At 39.8% G+C, this 16,865-nt stretch overlaps 1 protein-coding gene across 1 annotated transcript in view; it reads left to right on the top strand.

Annotated features, from left to right (window-relative positions):
* Positions 1 to 217: 217 nt before the first annotated feature.
* The window catches only part of LOC104960271 (sodium/potassium-transporting ATPase subunit alpha-1-like), a 17,932-nt gene continuing 1,284 nt past the window's right edge, over positions 218 to 16,865 (top strand). The window contains exons 1-8 of the mRNA XM_010788253.1: positions 218 to 338; positions 3,392 to 3,573; positions 9,021 to 9,194; positions 9,591 to 9,759; positions 11,064 to 11,218; positions 13,719 to 13,842; positions 16,185 to 16,296; positions 16,544 to 16,585. Of these exons, the coding sequence (XP_010786555.1) occupies positions 218 to 338; positions 3,392 to 3,573; positions 9,021 to 9,194; positions 9,591 to 9,759; positions 11,064 to 11,218; positions 13,719 to 13,842; positions 16,185 to 16,296; positions 16,544 to 16,585 (1,079 nt within the window). The remainder of the gene's footprint in view (positions 339 to 3,391; positions 3,574 to 9,020; positions 9,195 to 9,590; positions 9,760 to 11,063; positions 11,219 to 13,718; positions 13,843 to 16,184; positions 16,297 to 16,543; positions 16,586 to 16,865) is intronic.

Genomic DNA, 16,865 nt, shown 5'->3' with positions numbered 1-16,865 from the left:
AATAGTAATATTATTAATAATTGTAAATGGCCATTGCTCACACCACCAGTTTGTTTTACTGTTAAATTCGAGGAAGCCAGCAGCGCAGGCGAATAATCGATTAATATTCGCCTGCGCTGTCCGATTTTCGAATTTGATCATGGTCAGTTTCTGGCATCCCTAAAACACACAGAGAGTTCATTAACGGCAGGAGAAGCAGTAAAAGTGTTATTTCTAAATGTGTTACAGGTGCAGCAGCATCATGATCCACGGCGAGGAGCAGCCACTGGATGAAGACTTGACGGATGCTTTCCAGAGTGCCTACATGGAGCTGGGAGGACTGGGAGAGAGAGTGCTGGGTATGTTTCCTGACACACGTTATTATCGGCCTGAGAATAGATTGTGACAAGAAGCACTTGGACTACACTTTGTTTTCTCCTTGGAAACAGGGAGTTAAGCTTCTTGTAACTGCAAGGGTGCTTTTATTGCTTCGGTGCAGGGGTGTCAAACTCAAGGCCCGGGGGCCAAATCCGGCCCGTGGCTTCATTTTCTGTGGCCCCACAAGAGCTTGCAAAGAATATAATATGTTTATTATACGGTTACATGCCGATTTAGAAAAGCACGTTGCCCATAAACTACATGTCCCACAATGCATCTCAAATTTGACTTTTTTTTTCTCTGAATTCGATTTTTTTTTTTAAACGTTGCTTTTGTTTCAAAATGTTACTTTTCCCCCCCAAATTTCACATTACATTTTTTTGTTTACTTTTTCTCCAGAATGTGGCTTTTCTTTTTAAATCATGTTGCGACATTCTCACCGAAGAGACTTGCAATGATTTGCCGTAGACTTATTATTATTATGAAGTTATTACCCTATCCGATAATAATCCGAGGCAGTAATGTAATGTAATACATACTTTTATATATATTAAATATTTATATAGTCTTAAAGTTACAACCGGCCCTTTCAGTGNGTGTGCCTTGGCAGTGCTCTGATGCAGTTGTTTTATGCTTTATGAACGTGGACGGACAACAGAGAAACATATTCTTCATGACCAAAGTTGGAATTGAAAGAAAAAAGGAAAGTGAAATGTATGCTCGTCACCCTCTCACTCCGGTCCACATTAATACAAATGATCCCAATACGTATGATTATATGAAAATATCTTAAAATAAATACAAATGTATTTATTATAAACGTTAGTCCTTAACATCTATCACTGTGTACATCACCATTCAAACATCTTTTAAAAGTTGAACAAACCCCACACAGCTCAGTAAACACTGTTGACTTTATTTGATCATTTCAGTAAAAACTAACGTTCATATTTCTCTTTTTGATTATAATACTGAACAAAGCACTTTGGCAAGTTACCACATACGTTTTAAAATGCTTAATAAGCACCGTAACTTTCATGATATAACTTCTCCGTCATAATCGTTTGTTTCCGTGAACGGCCGACTGTTGTGTGATGTCAAATGCCGCGGCTGCAAGGCATTGTGGGGCAGCATTTTCTCCTCTCCTTTCGGTGAGGGAGGTCCAGTGGTTCCTAAGCTAAAGGAGGTTATAAAGGAAGTTTGAAACCTCCTTTCCTATCATCTAGAGAATTCGAACGGCACTTATCATGGCTGCCACTGAGGGACTTCCGGGTCATTTCACTCCGTTAGGAAGGTTCCTAAGCTAAATGGACTATTCGACTTCAGCCTCTGTGTTTTCCTCCCTGTCGTTAGTTTCCCTGGTGTGTCTAATTGTCTGATTGTGTTCACCTGTTGCCCTTGTGTTTCTCCTCTCCTGCCCGGCTGTTTCTCGTCTCGTGATTACCCCTCCCTGTATTTAGTCTTGTCTCTTCCTGTGTTCGGTGTCGGTTCATTGTTTGTTTGTCCTCCCTTCACGTCACGCTTCTTCTAGTCTCTCCTGTCTCCATCCTTGTTGGTCAGTGTTGTGTGTTTGTGCTACCTGTGTTTTTTCATGCCGTGTTTTTTCAGCTTTTAAATAAAGCTCGCTTTTTGTTTGAAACCTGCTTCCTTTTTTAACTGCTTTTGAGTCCTAATATTCCCGGATCCTAACAGAATGAACCAACACCGAACACAGGAAGAGACAAGACTAAATACAGGGAGGGGTAATCACGAGACGAGAAACACAAGGGCAACAGGTGAACACAATCAGACACACCAGGGAAACTAACGACAGGGAGGAAAACACAGGGAGAAGGACCAGACAAGAAACAAGGAGGAAAACATGACAGGGAGAACAGAACAGCAAAATAACCCCACAACTAGACACAACAAAACTCAAACCCTGACACAACTTTAATCCATGTATTTTTTAAATGCCATTTTCTTAATGTCTTTCATTTTTTGTAAAGCACTTTGAATTGCCTTGTGTTGAAAGGTGCTATATAAATAAACGTGCCTTGCTGTATATCACATGTAGGAACATTGAATCACCTGCGTAAAGTACCATTTATTTTGTATAAATATCTGTATGTTTCCTGTATGTATTGTCTGCTTAATATTAAAACGACTTATAAATAAAAATACAGATGTTTTGAATGCAGTCAAATCTGGAACATTACATTAGAGATGATACTGTGATGCCTCAGTTCGCACAAAGCTGCATCTAAAACTTTGTGATCTTAAAATGTTATCAGTGAATTCATCTGTTTTTAAGTTACACCTTCACTCCCTTGAGGCCTCCAGTGCGTTTCTTAAGCCAATCACAGTGTGTCTTTCAAAAACTCATTATCAAAAGAAGCTGGATAACTTCTGTACCTGAAAATAGATGTGTAAAATCCCTTTTCCGTATTTGTAGTAGCACCAAAATTATTCACTGCACTCATTATCCTTTTTTATCTGGGCTGAAGTTGTGTGACCTTGCCGCAGCTCGGCTTATTACCTTTTTGACAAAACATCTGCTCCGTGCTTATTGTCAGTCGATTAGCATATCATGCACATTTGTAATAGATGTACTGAATCTGCATTTTACTAAAATTAACCTTTTTCTATCATTGAACATGGTGAGTTCATCCTTTGTGGCCGGTCGCTTTTTCTTTTTCTAATAAAAATGAAATGTTTTTCTGTTCTAATGATGCTGTAACTTCATTAATATCTTCCACAAACACAATCAAGGGAGGGATAAGAACAAACAACACATTTTGCACCTGTTTCTTTGGCTGGCTTTCATTGATTCACATGTTATCAGCAGCTTTCTCTGAGCAACACCATTTTCAGAAACGATTATAATCAGTCAGGGCCCCTCGGAGTGATCGGCTGTAATTTTTTTGACTTGAAAAGACATTTGACGTGCAAATCCTTGCTCTAAAAAGACCAATAAATGGAGCCCCACGAAAAGGCTTTTCAGGAACTACAATGAAGGTTGAGTCTGTGGAACCAATTACCTTGATACCGGCAGAGCGGCATTTACCCACTGCGTCGGGCACAGCGGCACGCGGCGGATCAATCATGGAGATGAGACCCAGGAAGCAGAGCTTCTCGGTGGGGAAGTTGGTTTCTTCGCTGTCGAAGGTGAACCCTCGAGGGAACTGGGATGAAGACAGATTCAAGTGGCAGAAGCCTGCAAGAGGAGAGGGATCAGTGAGGTGATCGTTCATAACTGACTGACATCGCACAGCATACTGCGGCTAATGAAAAAAACTAAAAGCCGGTTGTTTTGTTGCTTTGACATCAACTGACAATTCATCTTGCACTTTAAACAGAAGCCACATATTTTATGACTCTGTGGAGGTTTTTAAAGTCCAACACATCTAACGAGGATGCGGTAATTTATTCTGCTGTTGCTATTAAAGTCAAAAACAAAGAAACTTGCAGAAAATACATCGCCCCCGCTGCAGTGATCCTTTACCTTAAAGTATGCATACAAATCTTTTTTTAATTTTAGATGTAGACTTGTAGGTTGCAGGTTTGAAATACAAATGGAATCAGTTACTTTTATTAATTCATGAACCGCAGCTTGTTGAAATATGCATCCCTTGAATCCCCAAAGAGCCCAGCACAATAAAATGCTCAGTGTAAAAGTGGAGAAACCTTTCTTTGTCAAGAAATACCCGAGCCATCACCATCCCCACCCAAGGCATAACCGAGGATTAATAATTCACATGCTTTTGTGAGTTTCACTCCAGAAATGGCGTATTCCACATTTCACGGTTTGATAAAGTGACACCTGCTTTAAAAAAAATGAGCATAACACATAATTATTACGCATGGCACTTCCTAAAAGGTGCCAGGTAACGTTTCTTCCCTGGTTGTCAAAAGGATGACATTTACAGAGTGTGGATGCCAAACACTTGAGAGATATTGTAAGTTGAACTTTGGGGAATTCTTTTTTTTTTAATCAAAATGGCATTTTACAATGATGTTACAAGTAGAAATATTAGAGATGTGTGCAGAGTGTGACCTGAATTTAATCACCAGTCCATTACAAATGCATTATGCATACAATATCATATACTAAAACACATTGGAAAACATTGTTGTGTACCAAATTGAAATCCCATGTCTGTGTATTTCAATTCTGGCTAAGACTGCAGTGCCAAAACAATACCAAGTAAAGTAAAGTACAGTGTCTAACTCCATTGAGGAGTGTTTGGGCTACACAGTGTGACAGTATGACCAAAATAGTATAACAGTGCCAAATTTGGGCACAGAATTAAATTCAGCATCTCCAATTTACAGTTGCCAACAAGTGTAAACGTGCTAGAAACACTTCTATTAGAAGAAATGTTCGGAACTTTCTGAAAAAATCCCCGAACTTCAACAAGTGCTCCGATCCCAGCTGTGTGCATCCCTCCCGTCGTGTTTTAAACTTCTTGCGCTGCGCATGTGTCGTCGTGGTGAAGTTGGCGAAGATGTTTCTTAATTTGAATGTGTTTTGGGACATTTGTTTTTTCATATTTGCATCGTCTTTGAAACTGCAGAGTGTTTCTCCTGATGGAAATATGTTGGGCTGTGGTAATGAGTTTAAATCTGGCTGCCACCGTACCAACAATGCCATTAACTTGCAATAACAAAAACACAAGGATAAGCCTGGAGTTATTCATTATTTTTCTCATTTTCATTCAGGACCAAAACTGTCAATGTGTTTCTCCCAATTACTTCTGTTTGAGCTTTGGCCATTTATTCTGTTAATATTATTATTTATTTGAGTTTTCTGCAGAGTTGGACCTGAATTGAATTAAAGTCTATTGCGATTCTGCTCAAGCCTGCAAAGCCCAAATCTTCTTTGTATACACTGATGCAGGGGTGTCAAACTCAATTTCATCGCGGGCCACATTGGAATTATGGTTGCACTGAAAGGGCCGGTTGTAACTTTAAGACTATATAAATATACATAATATATATTAAATAATGTATTATATTNAAAACAGCAATAGCAAAGAGCACTAAAGATACATTCAAGTAAAACACAGATCTTCCAAATTTTCCACTTGTAAACCGCAGACACAGAATCTTCAAAAATTATTTTTGAAGATTCTGTGTCTGCGGTTTACAAGTGGAAAATTTGGAAGATCTGTGTTTTACTTGAATGTATCTTTAGTGCTCTTTGCTATTGCTGTTTTTGACCTCTTCTCCCCGGAGAGCATTTGTCAATCAAGCTGTGTTTGCAGTACATTGAGATCTGATTAAGATTTCTGTAAGGGGGAATTTTACTTCACTATGCTGCCATAGAAGCCATTTATGCTCATGCTAACCATGCATTTCTTCCATGGGTGGTAGCAGGTCCTTTAATTAAACAAATGTAGAAAAATCCTGGTCTTAAAATAATCCATTACAAGTTAAGGTCCTGACTTGTAATTGAGCCAACATTTGATTTAACTAAAAGTACAACAGTATTATCATCAAAATATACTTATAGGCTACTACAAAACATATTAATGCTGTAGTTTTTCAACGTGGAGCCAATTTCAGAGACTTCAGAAATACATACTTGTACAGTAACATAAAAAGAAAATATTCACGTAAAACTATGTCAAAATAATACTTAAGCCTAAACTTGTTTTAAAAAAAAAAAATTGGTTATATTTCCTCCCCATAGGTTACTATACTGATTGTGTTTACAGATGTTATGTTGAAAGTCTAATTATTATTTCCCCCTAGCATGTTCCTAAGAAGAGCACAGTGATACTGATTCATTGATTTGTCAATTGACCAATAATAACACCATTTTAATAATTGCAGTCTTAAAAAAACACCAAACATCTGCTCATTACTTAAATTTGCTGCTTGTAAATTATTAATTATTTAATCTAGTAAAGGAAAAACAACTCACTTGTAAAACTCACAATAATCAATCTTCTTTATTAGGCTTATGTCTAATTGTATTCCCCCTTATTAACGTCAACAGAAACTCTCGCTATAGATGCCCAGGGAAAAGCATGGTATAGCCAGATGCACATAACCTTCTCAAATGAATCTTGAGCGAAACCATTTTGACTTTTTTGACATGTTCTGTAAACAATGATCACCCCACAATTGTCCACATCCAAAAATGTTGCAAAAGCTTTTTTGGTGCAAACATTATTATGGAGCAAGGTATCAAAAATAAATGATTGGCCACTTTATGATGTCATAATGATTTATTGGCTTGTGTAACCAATAACCAACCAAGGTAACCCCCCCACCTTATCACCTGAATCTCCTCCTAGAGCACCATTGTGTTCTTTTTAATCAAATATCTCTCAGAGGGGCGTGGGGAGTGGCTCCTTATTTTCATCGAAAATAAATGATACAGGTTGCAGTCGAATAGTCCATTTAGCTTAGGAACCTTCCTAACGGAGTGAAATGACCCGGAAGTCCCTCAGTGGCAGCCATGATAAGTGCCGTTCGAATTCTAGAGAATGATAGGAAAGGAGGTTTAAAACTTCCTTTATAACCTCCTTTAGCTTAGAAACCACTGGACCTCCCTTGACGAAAGGAGAGGAGAAAATGCTGCCCCACAATGCCTTGCAGCCGCAGCATTTGCGTCACACAACAGTCGGACGTTCACGAAAACAAACGATTATGACGGAGAAGTTATATCATGAAAGTTACGGTGCTTATTAAGCATTTTAAAACGTATGTGGTAACTTGCCAAAGTGCTTTGTTTTGAACGTTCATCAGTATTATAAACAAAAAGAGAAATATGAACATTAGTCTTTACTGAAATTGTCAAATAAAGTCAACATTTCACGGAGCTGTGTGGGGTTTGTTCAACTTTTAAAAGATGTTTGAATGGTGATATACACAGTGATAGATGTTAAGGACTAACGTTTATAATAAATACATTTGTATTTATTTTAAGATATTTTCATATAATCATACGTATTGGGATCATTTGTATTAAAGTGGACCGGAGTGAGAGGGTGACGAGCATAAATTTCACTTTCCTGACGTCCGCTGGCGCATCATAAACACGTCAGACAGTGAAAGTGCATTTGGATTCTCTAAAGTACCGCAGTCTCTTCTCCTAAGTCCTTTTGAATTCTCCTATCCACTATCCCTTAACCCCGCGACGTTTCACTCAGAGGTCAAGGAATAGGAGATAGGGTTAGAATTTAGGAGCTGATTTTTAAACTATCCGACCGCAACCAGAGAGAAGGACCAGACAAGAAACAAGGAGGAAAACATGACAGGGAGAACAGAAAAGCAAAATAACCCCACAACTAGACACAACAAAACTCAAACCCTGGAAAGTTACAGTGCGGTTTAAGATGGGAATAGTTCAATTAAAAGCAGCGGCAAAAAGAAAAGTAGTGTAGTGTGTGTACAGGCTTCATATCACTTCCAAATAATGTCAGACGGTGCTATGGGTGTACTGTGTGATGGAGCTGAAATGAGACACACACACACATCTGAACAAATGGGTGTGTTTGCTCGTAGCTGCGCCCATGGGGAAACTACAGCACATGTTGGCGTTGCTTTAATAACTTTTTATTGGATGTAGTGCTGACGTTTCCGTGAAATGCCAGTCTTCAGTCCACGGCGTCTGTCTAAAGGCTTTAGTTCAATATATAGCGCTCTTTCTTTATTGCAGCTTCATTCAGTCTGCCTGTGTACCGCGGCAGATTGTGAAGGGTTGGAGATGTTAAGAATTTACTCAATATGATCTTTATTTTTCTTCACCCTTCATATACGAGATATTCAAAATGATGTATTCCCTGCGGTTTGAATGCATGCAGAAAGTTATGCCATAAACTTCAAATAGAAACTTTATTGGAACCACTGATATGTTTCATGAAAGACTTCATACAGTATGTTCTAATGTCTTATGTATGGAACAGGATTAGGGCCACATATTTTCACATCCGACTAAAAGTGAATTTTCTGTTTGGATCTGAAATTAAAATCAGAAGTCTGTGGAAAAAAATTTTTTTTACTCATAATTCTGACTTTAATCTCAAATTCTGACTTTTCTATTTTTAGAATTAGACTAGATTAGAGTGACATATTGACATTGCACATGAATTCAAAGTCAAATAAAGTAGGACATCAGTTTACATACACATATCAATAGTGAATTCAGCTTTTTCTCTCATAACTCTGAATTTAATCCCAGAATTCTGAGAGAAAATCTGATCTAATTTAATAACAACAAAAAATAAAAATAAACGCTTATTTTCAGATCCAATAAAAGATTCACTAGTTTTTTGGGGATATAAAAAACCCTAGTCCTTTTCCGTACTTGTGTAATACAGTGAGAAGAGAGGTCTTTAGTCCATCCTGCTTCTCTCATTTCTGTTGTATTTGAATGATTGCTAAAGCGTTGACTGTATGTGTCAGAAAAGCTTCTTCAAGACAAGAAGCAGCTCGCACAATCCCTCAAGATTTTAGTTTGCGTATACTGTCAGATTTGAACCTTTAACCCCTAATAGCGCCATTCTTCCCCCAGTGTAACTACACAACACATTTGGATGACTTATAGACCCCTTAAGGCCCACTCGGCACTGTAACTCATGTATGCTGTGACACATAAGGTACAGGAGAGATACACAGGGCTTTAACTTGATAATGCTCCGTGATTTACGGGATCTTCTGTGCTCCATCAGGTGATCATGGTGACTGGGGACCACCCAATCACGGCCAAGGCCATCGCCAAAGGTGTGGGCATCATCTCCGAGTGCAATGAGACGGTCGAGGACATCGCTGCAAGGCTGAATATCCCTCTGAGCCAAGTTGACCCCAGGTGTGTGTGTGTGTGTGTGTGTGTGTGTGTGTGTGTGTGTGTGTGTGTGTGTGTGTGTGTGTGTGTGTGTGTGTGTGTGCCAATTGTTAGTGCAGGTGGTTGAATGGATGAATACAGGGTTTTGTTGGTGTGTGTGTGTAAAAATAATGCATGAGCTGATCTTTTAGTCGTGTATATGCACTTGCAAACATCTTCCTATATTGAGGTCATGCTACAATTCACCATAACTCACTCTCTCACACTCCTTGTGTGTGAATGATCGCAAGTCAATTCCATTTTTCATTTAATCTCCCTAGAGCTGCTTTGAAAAGACATTATTAAGACAAAAAGGGGAGGGGGGGGGAGAGAGGGAAATGTGGAGAGAAAAGCTTAAATCACTGTTCTTATCTCCCTGTTCCTGACACTTTTTGTTCTCGGGTCCTTGTGGGTGCAGGGGGCGATCGTGGCTGTGACGGGCGACGGCGTCAACGACTCCCCGGCCCTGAAGAAAGCCGACATCGGCGTTGCCATGGGAATCGCAGGCTCTGATGTGTCCAAGCAGGCGGCTGACATGATCCTGTTGGACGACAACTTCGCCTCCATCGTCACCGGGGTGGAGGAGGGTGAGTGTGGGGGAGATCAAGGAGGCGCAGGGAGAATAGAAAAAGTGAGTCAGAGAAACAAAGAGAAAAAAGGGGATTTAAGAAGTTTTAAATGAAACCAATCCTGCCTGCAAGCTCCTTTGTCATGCAGCAGCAGAGACTGGAGATTACTGCATTGTTGTAAAGTCACCTGGAAATTGAAAATATGATATTGCTTTCTTTGTGGTAGATTTTTATAGCTGTCGACTAAAAGGGGCCCTATTATGGTCATCATCAGGATCATATTAGTTTCTCTCCTGTGACACGTCTCCATGCTTTAATGTTCAGCAAGCTCTTTATTGTTCTCATACTTCCTGTGCTGCAGCACCTCTTTTCACCCTCTGTCTGAAACCAGAGTCTGCTCTGATTGGTTAGCTGGCTGGCTCTGTTGTGATTGGTCAACCTCTTAGAGATGTCATCACGTACAATGTGTTGGAGCGTTAGCCAATAGAAGTGGGAGTGTAACCTAGTGATATCAATATCTTACAGAAGTAAACACAGGGATTTTAGCCTTTGCAGACCATTGACATGCACTCAAACCTGTAACACAGCAGGAAGTAAAGGGGAAACTTTGAAAACTCCAAAAAGCATAATAGGGTATTTTTAAGATTTGTGATTTGTAGTCAGAAATGAAGCATCAATTGGGACATCTACTCATCACATTCAAGGTTCAAGGTTCTTTATTTGTCATACAAACATAGCGTAGTTATGTCGATGAAAATCTTAGTCACAGGCATCTCCAACATCTAGAAATACTTGAGACTTAAAAAAAAAAAAAGTTTTTAGTTCTGGTATAATAAAAAAGACTTAAGACATGCACACCTACCTACATACTTTCTGTCTGTATATTGTATAAAAACACTGTAAGGTCTTAGAAAGGAACATTTCCAAGCGTTATGGATATCACGGTCAGCCCTCAGAGACCCGTAAGACCCGAAACTTGACCTGCATTTAGCTTATTAAGACTTTTGAAATGACATGGCTTCAAGGAATTGACTTACTTTGACACATTTTAGATTTGACTTGAGGCTCGCCACAAGACTATGTATTTAATTAAAGTGTGGGTTTTCTAATATAGGCTGAGAAAAAGCATTAGTGTGATGTGAATAAGCTGACGAAGCAGTAAAAGTCGTTTTTTATTTCAGTTAGTCTGGATAATTCACTGGAAAGTGATGAAGCAGCAGAAAGAACACACTATTAAAACTATACCGTGGTAGTATGTAACAAATATCCCGATGCCTTTATTTATCTTACATATTTCTTTCATGTCTTTCTTATCGCTGCAGGTCGTCTCATCTTTGACAACCTGAAGAAGTCCATCGCATACACGCTGACCAGCAACATCCCAGAGATCTCACCCTTCCTCCTCTTCATCTGTCTCAGTGTTCCTCTTCCTCTGGGGACCGTCACCATCCTCTGCATTGACCTGGGCACTGACATGGTGAGCGGGGGGGAAACTCAGTCCCTCAAACCCCTTATAGACATGTTAACGATTCCACATCTCCATCAATACTTATGACTACGTTTTTTTTGGAAAATTAACACTTAACATTCATTTTTTCACTTTTGTTTTTCTTGTTTTTAACATGTCAAAACTGCATTGTATATTTACAAGCTTAAAAAAGGAAAAGATATTGCAGCAAATTGCAAATAAAACTACAAATGCAGTTTGGAGACACATTTTCATTAGTCCAATTGAAACGGGGAGAGAGAGGAGATAACATGCGGGAAATAAGGGTAACACATGGTCTTTCCGCTTGAGGACCAAACCCAATTGAGCTATAGGTGGCCCCTTATTCGTCCATTTGTTATAACAGTCCCTCTCACTAAGTCAGTTAGTAATCCTTGTCGCTTGTTTGATTCCTGAATATTAACAATTTGTCCCGTTTTCTTCATACTGTGATTCTTGCAGTGTCAGTCGATGTGTGAGCTGCCTGTGTTGGGTTTTTAGTGTCTGACGTATGAAACACATCCTAGATGTGTTAGACATGCTGAACACATCTCTCTTTTTCTGCCCTCTAGATGCTGGTTTCAATGCTTTTTCATAGCTTTTCAAGCAAATGCCATCCTTTCTCTACACATTCAGTTTACACAGGAGGTTATAACAACAAAATATTTGTTTTTAGAATATCTTTCTTATTGGTTTTTATTTAAAATCACTGAATGCTCAAGCTAATTGTTTGCTAATGGTGGTGATTCTTCTCAATGACGATTAATGTTAGCATGTTGCATAGCCACAACTGAGCTAAAGGTGACAGTTGGAAACTTCTGTTAATACTCGTGTTCAATATAGGTGCCTGGAGGTAGAAAAGAACAAAACATTTGGTTTAATTTGTTCTTTCTGTTGGTGGAAGAAATTCGCTTTTGGCTTTCTGCCGCTGCCCATTTGTTTGAACAGAACAAAGAGCGGGTGCCGCTCACATACAGATTTACATTTCACTGCTCTGCCATTTCCAGATGCCAGTCTCTCCATTGTACTTCCAGCAGAAACAAAAAGAGTTGCTGGCACGGCGCTTGCCTGAGGGGCGTAATCCATCATTGCAAAAGAAAGGAAGCACAGGATGAATATATTCAAAAGGACTTGTTCACTTGTGTTCATTACTGTAACTTTAATTTTTCCTGCTCTCAGCCACTGCACAGTATGCGGCTGAAACTGCTTCTATACATCTCAATGAGCTGGAAGCAAGAAAACGTATAAGTTATGAGGAACGTAAACTATAATGGCCTCGTATTCAGCTGCCAAGAACCATTTGAAGTCTCTGAGAGTTTCAGATAAAGAGGAGAAGCTTGCTAACATTGTTCTACTTGTTGTATTCAGTTGACTTTAAAGATTAACTTCTTTGGTTTTCGTTCAGCAGGACAGATTTATTTGTGTTAACAAATATTTCCTTGCGATCACAGAGATGGTGCATTCTTTATCGGATAGATCTCTCCTGAAATATTTGTGATGATTGAAGTTTAAAAAGAATTGTATTCCTGTAACTGTTTTGCATATAAAAACCCTTCCCTTCAAAGCAACATGTCTGCATGATGGTGGAGTGAGCAGCTGGATGTCTGCTTTGAAGAGTACAGTAGCAACCTAAAAAGAAAATATTTAACAAAGTACCAGAGAAGTGTTTATAGTACAGTACACAAGTAAAATATACACAGATTTCCCATGTCTGCCGCTGAGGTTGTTAACAGCTTGTTAACAGCTTAGTTCAACTCCAGGCAACAGGCTTCAGGGCTCTGTGGAGATTTAGCAGTGACAAGAAGCACTTGGAGTCTGCTATGACTATTTTTAGCAAGCGCTGCCATGTGGGAAAAGGATGTCTGCAAAATATGTTTATCAAAAGCAGAATGTGGCACACTTAAGAATGCTTCCATTTTCGATATTGCCAATAAACAGACATTTACACAAACGTTCAAAGGTGTACAAAAATATCAATGCCAACATGGCGGCATCCTGTCCTAGTTTCCCTCCACAGCTGTGTGTCAGGGCAGGGTAACAACAAAACCAACTGGATTTGTCAACCGCCGAGCATGTGTTTGGTTCCACACAGTGCTGTGTCCCCCCCTCTCAAATCCAGAGATATCCTGCCTTAAGTCCCACATATTGCTCTGGTGCTTACCTGGTCAAACCAGCCAATATGAGAGCTTTATTACAGGGACCTTTCTCCCCTCCTGTTTTATGAGCGCCTTGAAATTCACAGCCAGCCTCTCTCCTCTCTCCGCCCCTCTCTCCGTCACTGTCACTGCTAATTCTTTCCCTCTCCTTGCCCTTTTTCTATCTTTTCTCTCCAGTGATTGAATGCTGAATTATATGAATGGTGATATGTTGAGCGTAGCCCACGTCTGCAGCTGTCATCATGCCTTTGTACCGTTGCCACTAAGACAAATCCCTGAACATTTATTGTACAAAGTGCACACAATGAACTGTGCTGTCCCTCCATTCACCTCAGGTTCCAGCCATCTCATTGGCCTATGAGACAGCTGAGAGTGACATCATGAAACGCCAACCGAGGAACCCCAAGACGGACAAGCTGGTCAATGAACGCCTCATCAGCATGGCGTACGGACAGATAGGTTTGTGGCTCATAAGCTCCCTGCACCACAGCTCTTAAACCTGAGTCACTGTGACAGGCCTCCCGCAGTAAAGTTATGTCCATAATAAACTTAGCAGGTCTAAAAAACATAAAATATTGACATTTATCTTGGCATTTCTTACTGCCTTTGTAAATGTTTAGGCATGCACATTGAAGGGAAATAGATCCCGAGGTGAGCAGAGAGTCTCCGAATTTTCTTCTAATTGTGGTGACATTTGCAGCAAATTGAGAGATGAGTGCAACTGTTTACTACTTAATCATGTTTCACTGGTTGGAGCCTCGGCTTTTTATCTCTTTTAGGTTTTATATGGTTTTGGGAATTGTGTAACTCAAAGGCTGGCCCAACTTTATAGGCTTTTAAATAGGCCAAAATGTGACGGGGCTTTGTCGGATGACAAGATGAAGAACGCTTTCAAAACAGCCGGATACTCACATTAACGCTCAATAATTCAAGACAAAACTTTTGCAGGTCACATCAAATCACTTTTACAAGCCGCAGTTTTGACTTTACAGCTTGAAGTCCTGAAGCATCGACAATAAAACATTGAACTGATGATCTGATCTGCAGTGACATAACAGTAGAGTTCAAATCCCAAAGTGAAGAGAAGGAAAATGTACAGCATCCCCAGAAAGCAAATGCAACGGATTTTCTTATCACTGAGGAAACTATGCTAATGCCTGTCAACATAAATACTGACCCGGTGCAGGGTTTCAATTTAGCATCAGAATAAATACGATGATTAATAACCATAGTCAATCCTTGCACAGTTTTTGCGGAGGTTTGTTTTAAATGAAGACGTACATTTTGAAATGGGATGTCCATCATATTGGAAACGTTACGCCCACTCTGACAAAACACATTCTCCAACATGAAATTAAAGCTCACCCATCGGCTATTATTGCAGTCCTCAGCTGTCTGGAGCCATTTCCTTACAGAATAGTAACGTTGTCGAGGGCAGAGGGAGGAAGACATAATCACCGGTGCTGTTGTCGAACACATATTAAGTGGCAAGCAGCAGGTGGACTGAGGCTGGGTGTCCAACATGTGCTCTTTCCAAGTCAATTTATCTGGCATTTTGTGGTATAATCCCTGTAAACAAGTGACCCTAATACCAGACCATTAGTATTATTATAATAGCTTTTGACACCCATTCATATTATCTTTGAACCCTGTCACTTTTTCTGTAGTAACATTATCTCTACTGCTACACTGTCATGAGATACACCATTAAAATGTAATATAACAGCATTTAATCTACACAATGGTCTTTATCAATCCATTATCCAATCATCCTGTCACTGTGATTTATAATATACATAAATGAATGTCTTATTGGTTCAAATTGCACTGAATTATCGTTTTTTCAAACCCCATGCAAATAAAAAAAAAAAGGGAACATTTTATTCTGAAGGTCAGAAATGTCTCAATGAATTCTTCATTGTTCCTGGTTTTGTTTAATTGGTATCCCAAACAACTGGTAACAAAAAGATGCTAGCATGAGGAAGAGTACACAGCCGTTTAGAAACATGCACATAATACGTTTTCCCTGAAAGGCATGTAGTTGAACCATACTTGCCAACCTTTAGACCTCAGAAATCGGGAGAATTTCAAAATGTAAAATTGGGGGGGCGGGGGGAAGGGGGGTGCTAGTGGATCTCCGGGCTGTTAGAATTAACATCTAACATGCTTATTTGTGAGAAGTGCACTGACTTGCGGCCTGTAGCACCGTCCTGATGACCATATGTGTGGGCCTGGACTTGTATTTTTACAGGAAAGGGAGCAGAGAGTCGAGTAGTTTGTCGATTCTTGTTCGTCTTTCTTGTCGAACTATCTGCTCACCCTCTCAGACTTGAGTGCGTGTGCGGCTACTAAAGAGACGTGTTACATGGAAACCAAACAATGTTGTAGCTGTATTAAATTGCGAGTGGAAACAGTCGTGATGTAATTTGATTTTTGTCAGACAATCGGCAGAGAACAATCCGGAGGAGGAATAGACCCCGGGAGAAACCAGGTGATGAGGGCAATGAAATCGGGAATCTCCCGCGAAAATCTGGGGAGGTTGACAAGTATTGAGTTGACCTCACACAAATAACTAAACCCTACATTAAATTAATAAAAATTTGCAACGAAAAAACCCAGAACTAAGTCGTCGATGTGTTCTATGACTACTGAATCCCATTGTTCATATCCTAGAAACATTTAGGACATTATTAGGAAAATTACAACCTATAAAATATAAGTGTTGCTATAAAACTCGGATGGTAACGTACCCCTTAATAAGAACGGATATAAAGATATTTCGCCTGATATTTGCTTTCCAGGGATGATCAGGCTGTGCTGGGTTTTTTCACTCTACTTTGTGATTTTGGCTGAAGAACGGCTTCCTGTCCACAATATGCGGTGGGGGTACCGCGTCAGATGGGAGACGCGAAAGTAAATGATTGTGGAGGAAGCTGGGCAGCACGTGGAAGGACGGACCGAGGGGAGCAGTAATATAAACAGAATTACAACTTTTATTTAGGTCGCCTTAACCGTTTATTCAAAACAATGTGTGTTCTCCTCGCCGCAGACGTGTTATGGAGCAGAGGAAGATCATTGAGGTTCACCTGCCACACCTCCTTACTTTATCAGCATCGTTGGTGGGATGCGAATGGGGCTGAGCTGATTCATCTGCCGCCAGCGAGACCGGGGGCGCAGATTCCCTGTTTCAACAGGGCATGAAGTGAGAGCAGCCGGAGGAGGAAGGGTGGAGTAACGATACCAAAGGTGCGGAGAGGGAAAAGAAAAGAAGGAAGAGAGAGAAAAAAAAAAAAAAAAAAAAAAAAAGAAAAAAAAAAAAAAAAATAAAAACAAAAAATGGGATTTCAGAATAGATTATTCATATGAAGTGATGTGGCGATCACCAGGAAGTAAAGCATAGCAAAGGTCCGATGAAAAATAATAATATAAGATCTGGTGGCAATATGAAAACTGCCATATCTTTGACATCGCTATGATCATTT

The sequence above is a fragment of the Notothenia coriiceps genome, unplaced genomic scaffold (genome assembly GCF_000735185.1).
Source record: "Notothenia coriiceps isolate Sejong01 unplaced genomic scaffold, NC01 NC01_scaffold00031772, whole genome shotgun sequence".
NCBI lineage: Eukaryota > Metazoa > Chordata > Actinopteri > Perciformes > Nototheniidae > Notothenia > Notothenia coriiceps.
This window is presented reverse-complemented; position numbering and strand designations above follow the sequence as displayed.